This window comes from Passer montanus, unplaced genomic scaffold (assembly GCF_014805655.1).
Source record: "Passer montanus isolate IOZ18808 unplaced genomic scaffold, ASM1480565v1 scaffold21, whole genome shotgun sequence".
Taxonomy (NCBI): domain Eukaryota; kingdom Metazoa; phylum Chordata; class Aves; order Passeriformes; family Passeridae; genus Passer; species Passer montanus.
The window spans coordinates 2930210-2939026 of NW_024366703.1; the positions used below are offsets into that span (position 1 = coordinate 2930210).

The 8817-nt window shown below is 39.0% G+C and overlaps 1 protein-coding gene across 4 annotated transcripts in view; it reads right to left on the reverse strand.

Annotated features, from left to right (window-relative positions):
- The window catches only part of PANK1 (pantothenate kinase 1), a 34306-nt gene extending 25710 nt beyond the window's left edge, over positions 1 to 8596 (reverse strand). Inside the window, exons 1-2 of one of the 4 annotated variants that reach the window (XM_039709393.1) lie at positions 8266 to 8596; positions 4410 to 4522 (exon numbers count right to left, since the gene is read on the reverse strand). In XM_039709393.1, coding sequence (XP_039565327.1) covers positions 4410 to 4522; positions 8266 to 8360 — 208 coding nt within the window. In that variant the 5' untranslated portion in view covers positions 8361 to 8596. Of the gene's footprint in view, positions 1 to 4409; positions 4523 to 5606; positions 5636 to 8265 lie in introns of those variants that run through there. The other 3 variants (XM_039709391.1, XM_039709394.1, XM_039709395.1) reach the window with 3 other exon arrangements.
- Positions 8597 to 8817: the final 221 nt, after the last annotated feature.

Genomic DNA, 8817 nt, shown 5'->3' on the forward strand with positions numbered 1-8817 from the left:
CCCGCACCTGCGGGCTCCGCCGGCGGCCCCGGGAGCGCGCCGCAGCGGGGCACGGGCACCGCGAGCTGCCCCGGCTGCCGCGACCCTGCTCGCTGGTGCACACTGAGCAGGCTGCCCCTGGCACGGCTGCGAGGTCATTTTCGCTTCGGCGAACCATGGCGCACTCTCAAGTGACTCAGGTGTCTGTGTCTCGGAGGCCTCGGTGCGTGCGCTCCCAGGTACGCCTTGCACCTCACACCAAGTTACTTATGCATCGGTAGGAACGTTCGAGTTTTTGTCCATGAACGTTCAAGTTTTTTACTACATTGTCACGTGTCATTCAACAGCTTAGAGGGACTAGTGTGACCTTGAATGTGTTTGACCTCATGCTTTTTTAGTATCGTGGCTTTCCCTGCACAGCACTGATAATCTTGTGACTGTGATTTATTCTCTGACCGCTGAGATATCCAAGTGCAAAAATGCAGTTTCTGAATGGAATATATCAACTATCAAGTAGAAACTCGGTGAACTGTGCTCTGCTGTCATGTGTAGGCTTGAAAAGAAGCACTAATTAAATTTAGCTCTACACATGAAGGTCATTTCTTTATACAAACTGCCAGTCACGATATGCATGGTTGTCCTTAAAGTAAAAACACATTTCATAGTGGCTCCGTCTTACATCTAGAATTGGTACAGGACATGGGGCCTCCATGGTAAAACACGTACCAAGAATTCAGAACTATGATAACTGCCTCCAGAAAGGAACACTGCATTAAGAAACGGCTTCATGAGAGTAATCTGGCATTCTCTCCACCTCTTGGCTGGGACCAGAACATTATGTTTAGGTAACTGGAAGCAAGCAACAGAAAAACATGCATACCAAGTTGGGAAAAAGAAAGCGTGTTTGAGAATAAAGTAAAATTTTCTTCCTAAAAGCCTGCGAGTAATATCCTGAAGATTATTTAAATACTTAAGGGTTTTATTAATATTCTTATGCACAAGCATTGGTAATTACAACCCAAAAGTGATTGCCCTGAAGAGGGTAAGAAGGAAGACAGGCTACAAACATTTACTGCTACATGGGGGCTTAGTGCTTCCAAAACTGTGGAATTCCTTGAGAAGTCCCTAATTCACCTGGTTGTGTTTAAACTACAAAGCAGATGGCTGCTGCCGCCTGCCACAGACCTTCACGTCATTTGATGGCACATCTAGGCAGCTGGCTGGGTACACTTTATGAAATTGTCAAGTCTAACCTCTTAGGGCTTGAGGAATCCTTGCTGCTACTGTCCCCAGCTGGTAACAGCTGTCCCTTCTCACAGAAACTGCACATACAGCCAGCCTGATATGGAACAGGAGATCAAACCTGTTTGTCTCTGCATTTGCTGGGAGCAGACACACAAGCAGTTACTGTATCTCAGCTGAAAGGTGGCAACTTTTTACCTTACTCCAACAAAAGCAAGAGCACCTTTTAATTGCACACTTAAATTTCCTTCTGCTAGCAGAATAGTCCTTCCACTGACTCACTGGAATACTGTACTCAAGAACTGTGTCCAGTTTTAGGCTTCTAAAAAACTTCTGGAATAACAAACAGAATGAAATGAAAACATCAAGTTTTAGTCTGTGAAATGAAAGATTTGAAGGGGTATACATTCTGGAACAGGTAGCAGCAAAGGAAATCACAGTTGTTGAGAAATAAGAAAAATTTTAAGTCACAGCTGCAGGAAGGGAAATTTACTTTACACTGGAGGCAGACATTTCCTAGCATGAACTTAGACAAGGATTAGACTGAACTGGAAGACTTGACTGTTCATTGCTGGTTTTAGGAGAAATTAAATATCTGTGGACAAATGGTTTATGTAGAACTGATCCACACTTGAAGCAAGGAGAAGGCACCTTTTCTGAAGTTCCTCCCAATCCTTTATTTCCAATTAAGTATTTCCCTAACATTTTGCTGTTAATTTTGCACAATTACGCCACAGATAGAAGTGGACTGGAACGTATATAAATCTGTCAATGAAGGCAGGGCATGCATTACAAGTGAAGTTTCTAACACTTTGGTGCAACTAAAGTAAATTTTCCCTCTTTCTTTTACCCTAGCTTTCTAAACAAACTCTGTTTGCTAGTTCAATTTTCAGTTAAGCTGGTAAGACAATCTAAATAGAATCTAGGTGCAATATTGACAAACAAAGTCAAGGATGATTTCAGTTCTTGCACAATTAACATTTACTCCATATTTCAGTCTTTCTTCTTCAACTGAAGCAGGTGGAAGGTCCTAGTTTGTATTTTAAAATATTTTCTATATATCTCACTGCAAGTCAGCAATCTGGTGGGAAAAGGACTACAAACTCATTGTATGCTGAACAATCCAAGATACAAAGGACCTCAGGTCACTGAACAAGTCTGCTATACTGTTCCACTAAATATTACACATTTGCACAGCCAACACTTCATGGATTATTCCATACCTGCCTGTGCTTCGGACACTCAGCTTTCTCCCACCTCTTTTTATTTGTTTATAAACACAGAGGGCAAGTCTGTAATTCTCTAACTGTCAGTTTCAGCAAACTACTGACTCCCTTGCAGTTAGGATACTTTGCCATGGATCAAAAGTGCTGTGCTCTAGGTGTGACAGTTTCAAAACCAATGGAACTGGAAAAAAACAAACAAACAAACAAAATACACTATCTTTTCAGGCATATTATCATCAGGCAATCTGGCTTGAAATTTTTTAGGAACTTCTGAGGGTTGTATCTCCCTCCTTCATTCCATGGAACTCCTATATCCGTGGCCTAAGGCTAAGCTAAAATAAGTATCAAACAGGTGCAGTCCACATGTAAATCTGTTATCCAAAAACAACAACAAAAAAATCTTACAAAGCACCAGTGGTGTTATTCTAATTCAAAGCTAACCAGCTATAAGGGTTTGGCCATATTTTGGAGAGAAGTGGTATTGAGACACATGAGCACAGCTTCTTAAACTACACAGACTGTTTAATGCAATGCAAAGAATGTAAGGAAAGAGACTTCTGCTATAGCTGCCTGAGGATTTATACTCAAGCAGTTGCTGGCACTCTGCCATTCCTGTTTATATTTCTATTCAAATTATTTCCATGTTTATCCTGTCTATACTGCAGGCCAGTTCTACTAGTTCTTACTCAATTTTTCCTCTTTGAAATAAAGCAAATGCAGTAAAGCAGAATAAATTAACTATTTAGAATATTCCTCACCAAAAAAAAGAGATACTGTTTTAGGTATATTCACATATTGTACATATCAAATAGAAAGTGCCAAGTCTAAGAGTCTGGCATTTCTTCTCAATTTCTGTTCAGAGCTGTAAAAAACACATACTGTTTTAGTGTATATACCTTTAGTAGACATGCTTTTTTTCAAATTCTTTTTCTCATAAATTGCAGGGCTAAAAGACCAACAGTCAAACATAACTATATAATGATAAGTGATAGATGTGTAAATCAAATGGGACAGAACAGCTCTAAAACTGTGTAAAATTCTTACCTGGAAAGTGCAATGTCAGAGTACTTAAAATGAACACAAGGACCTCTGGAATTATTGGTGTGACTCAGGAAAGCTAAGGAAGTCTTACTATCACAACAGCTAGCACACATGAGAATTCTGATTCACCCAAACACTAATGCATCTGAGAGGGGAAACTGACTGCATATGACAGAGGAAATGAATGGCATAAATTTAGTCATATGCCTAAATCTTTGTCAGATTGAGGCCAAGAAAGATGACATTGAGACCACCAGTTCCTTCCCTTTTCACCCACCTATTAGTACAGGCTTCTTTCAGTTATGCCTTCTGTGGCACTTCCAGAAAACTTGTTGGTATTATGAAGAAAAACCCTGCACAGAGGGGAGGCTCATCTCCCCCTCACTTTCATCAAGGGAGAGAAACATGGAAAAAGGCACTCTGTCTAAGCAGGAACGTTGCTTTGGCATTCTGAACAGCCCTGAGGAGGAATGTTCTTTCTCTTTGTTGATGACAAATAGGGCATAGATAGATCTCCTAGCCCACGTGCCAAGCACAGTGGCTAGGCAAGGCAGCATGAATGCTACCTGGAATGCTGTCTGGACTAGGACACAAGATTGTTTGGGGTGGAAGGGACCTTAACTATCATTTAGTTCCAAACCCGTGCCATGTAGAGGGATACCACCCACCAGATCAGATTGGTCAGGACCCCATCCAATCTGGCTTGAACTTGTTTGGGCAACCTTTTCCAGTGCCCCACTATCCTCTGAGTAGAGAATGAACAATGTACATCTCTCCTCTGTTCCTGCTTCTCCAATCACTGTCTGCCTGTGTAATAGATGCAGGCAGACAGTGATTGGAGAAGATGAATAAACCCATCTAACAACAGCCAAGACCAGGGAATAAGAGTCAGAAAGGTACATTGGTGTAGGCTGGTCTTACCATCTTGCCCATCCCTGTGGCCAGACTTTGCAGCAGTCCAAGTGGTTTCTACAGTTCTCCTCTGGCAGTTCTGAGATGAGATTAGGGATTGTGGTTGCTGTCTTTCATCCCAACTGAAAAAAAGCACGCTGCAGTCACAAAGCAGTGATAACCTTCTCTCTGAAGCATCCTCTGCCAATACCTCTGTTTCTATGTCCAGCTGGACAATTATAACTTAGTTCACACTTACTCTCTCCAACTTTAACTGATCCCTGGCAGTTAAAGAGCTGTTGATGCTCTTCTTTTACAGGAAACAGAAAATCTAAGTGCCTTAGTTCAGATGTTTCAAATAAAATTCCCCACATTAGTAGCATTTAGGGTCCTTGAGTATTTCTTACGAGTACCAGACTGTGAAGATAAAGCAGCTGTTGGAGGTGAATAATCTTTTCTTTCCTATCATAGTTTCTGTTTTTCAGAGAACTTTTTTAAAAAGAAAACAAACAGGTAACGGATTCAAACTCTTAGGTAAGTAAAAAAGCTAAAATACTCATTTCCAATGCACTCTCCTTTGCCCCATAAAGTCTACCTTGTACCCAAGTATTTGGCTCAGTGTACTGCTGCTTATCTTAAACTATCAAACTTAAATATACAAAATGTGATTAGAAAACATGCAAGTTCACAACCCACTGATTGAGAAATAATGTTCATCATCATAAAAAAATAAATTATTGCAACAAGTGGCAGAGCACTTAGTAGAGAAACCAATGGCCTTTGCTCCTGACTGCTCCCCCACAGACAATTACCCTCATGTATGTATACGTACTGGTTTTGCTCAACTGAATGTCTTCACTTTCTTTTCAACTCAGCATTTTCATGTGGTCCTTCAGAAGGCAACCAGGAGGTAAGTGATAGTTTTAAAACAAGCACTTTGAAAAAATGAATGGCTGCTAAGTACAAAAGACTACCTCATCCTTATTCAGCACTGCCGCATCTAAAGAGGAAGAGAAACTGCTTCTCCTATCAACAGTCAGCTGCACAAGAGACTTTCTGCTTGCATTGGTCTGTACTCCCAGAGCATAAATGCTGAAAATCCATAACATTTCCATGGATATTAATGAAAATGAATCAGGTAACAACAAGGAATCTGACTTCCTATGACTGTGTTTGGAAGAGAAAAGAAAGGCATCTCTTTAAACTATTCTAGCTGTACACACATACCTCCAAACAAACATACCTCCAGACAAAACTGGCTTACTCCTCTAACTCAGGAGGGAACACACAGTGTCCATCAGAGCCTAGAAAGGACACAGAGGTTTAATTTTCCTTCTAAACTAGCCCAGGGATGGGAATTAGTGTAAAATGGAAACACACCACACTATTAGTATTTCTCCAGTAGCAAGAAAGTATTATGTCTGAAAGAAGCTTTAAGCACAGGTTTAAGTCCAAATACCACAACTCACCTGGAGCTAATAATTTAGTAGAATATGTGCTTTCAGACAGATAAACCAAAGATCTGTTTAGGCTAAAAAAAAAGCCATTTAGTATGTCCTTGTGAGTTTAAGTTGAAATCACAGACAATAATACACAAATGCCATTATTTTTAAAAATACCTTTGTAATCCATGTTTGCAAAGAATGAGTCTTGTGTAGGAAGGAGCTATGCTACAAATGATAAATTTGTCCCTAAATGCTCCAACTACCTGGTAACAAAAAAGGGAAACAACCTTATGCTAGCATTGGATGGGTTTGCTATAGTTATATCTTCTGAATATATCTGGAACTAGTGACTTTACCTTTAAGTATGTTGTGTGCTGTGCATTTTATTATGTTCAAGAGGCCAGTTTAGAGCTTTCAGGCTTTCACAAGGTCAATACAAACTATGTATACACTAAAAAAGAATACCAGAACTGTAATTATAGATTTCTGTTTTTTTCATTAGATATATTGTGAAAAAAAACCTGCTACCATTGAAAGCAACTTTCAGGGTCTCTCCTACATAGGAGGCAATTTTGTATTTCACTGCAGGGATCTTAGTGTCACCAAAATATTTGTTTCCTAGTAATAAAACATATCTAATACAAACACATGCTTGGTCTAATGGGAATTTAAGACTCAAAGATACCATATGGGTGATCAAAACAAGTTCTTTGGATCAATTATTAACATGGAAGTGTCTAAGAAACATATGCCAAGTGCCATGGAGCACAAAAGATTTTGTATCGTAACATACGGTGTAACAAGTTGGGACGTTACTTTGGCACTCACTCACATTTAAAGTTCTGATTATATACGTTTATTCTTTTCAACCCAAAATGGTAAATCAGACTCCTTGATCTCATGAACACTGCTAACCAAATTTATTGCATTTATCCTTAATTTTGACATGGATGTCAGATAAAGAAGCTACCCTTTCTTCTGGTGCCAGTGATCTCACGCATGGAATGAGAAAACAAAAGCATTGTGTATCTCCTGTAAAACAGGAGACAAAGATACTTTTTCTTCAGTTTACTAGACCTTTGTATATCGACTGAAAACAGGACTGATACAGCAAAGACATCTATCCCTCATCCTTTTTTCTTGACTGCTCTAAAAAGTAGTAAGCACCAACTGATTTGCTTGTTCTTCATTTATAAAACTGAATCGATATATCAGAGGGGACATGTATTTTATCTTCATTCCATTTCCTCTTAGAAGGAAAGAGGGAACCAAACCAAAAACCAAAACAAATCAAACAAAAAACAACCAAATAAAAACCCAAAACACACACCAAAAAAAAAAATTGAGAACAAGCAGACCAAGTAGATCAGGAAGGAAGGCACGCATACCACAACAGATAAAGGTATAAGAAAAATACTGATGCAGTGGTTATGAGGCATCAGTGGTCATGGACTGCACATAAATAATGCCCACAACTATGACATTAGTCTTCATTCACAAGCACAACTGCAATCTGATACAAGCTGAAATCAACATCTATGACCTAAAATCCTAAACAAAAAATAAAGTTGTCTGATTTATGACCTCCTAATCATCAACAATTTTCAGACCTTAGATACTCCCAGAACATATACAGAACATAAAGTCATTTTTAGAACAGATTCCTTCCCATACTTTGAAGCAAATGCAAAAAGCACCAGTGATGGATTCATCATGACTATTTTCATAGGAATGGCAAAGATAAACAATTAATCAAAACATTAAGAAAAAACCCTTCTCTTTCCTGCAGGGAGAAATCAGGCTGGAACTCTAATTTCAGTGAACTAGAAAGTCTGTGATTAAAACAAAAATCCCAAAAGTCACCACCCTAATCACCAACCAAGTTTAGATTTGATTATAAGCAGATTGACTTCAGTCACAGCATACACTGACATAAGGAAAAAAGGAAGACAAAACATAGTTCTGAATTTAAATAATTTTCACCTAAATAGTGCTCTCTGCACACAGATCTTCAAACCCTTTACAAACTGTGAATAACTGCTCTTCTCACCTTCCATTTAAAGAAAAAAAAAAGCAACAGTGCTAAAATAAAAAGTAACAAGAGAACTGAGAAAGAACTTGCAGACAGGTCTCATTTCCAAAATGAAAGCTATATTTAGATCAGTTTGGTCCAAACCAGAAATTTAAATGTCCATGCCCTTCAACTGAAAAATTTAGTAGCAGAATTCCAGAGTAATTTGCAGATTTTTAACTCATCTGCCTAGGGAGGGTCAGTGCTGAAATGGAAATCTAAAAGACTTCTATTTGAAAAACATCAGAATATCTTAATTTTCTTTAAAAAAATTAGGAAACAGCTTCAGTTCTCCAGAAGCTGAATTCTCAGGAAAACTGGCTATTAATCTAGCAGTGCTTTAGGCAAGCTGATTGGCAGTCAAACTTACATTTCATCAGGCAGAGAACACGTTGTCTTCCATTTGGCATGGCAGTGCCCTGGAAATACTCCCCCTTCATGCTGCTTATTGGAAACAGGCTCCATTTAAGTTTAAATACAAACCAATAAACCCCCTTGCTTGCAGTTTCAGCAAATTAATTCCTCAGTATTAGCTTCCTTTGTTGAAGTTCCTTGAGCATATTAGAAACACACGTTTTCACTTCACTGACATTTCTTGTTCTGCTTGAAAATTCAATGAAAAGCTGCCTATTTATCTTTGCATGTGCATCCACCCAAGTTATGTCATCTGGCCATTTACCAGCGTGATCAAAGTTCCAGGCACACAGGTAATTGAACTCAAAGCACGATGTTTGAAGTCCCTGTTTGACATGATTTGTGTTATTCTCTGCGTCAATAATTATTTCATCTGTTGTCCGCTACACTTACAACCAAACAAAAGAAAGAGAATACAAACTACTATTCAGTGCAGCTTGCTTAAGACATTCTCCTGTCTCACTACAGGAATCATTTCAGCTATTCTAACAAATGGCCTACTTTCTGA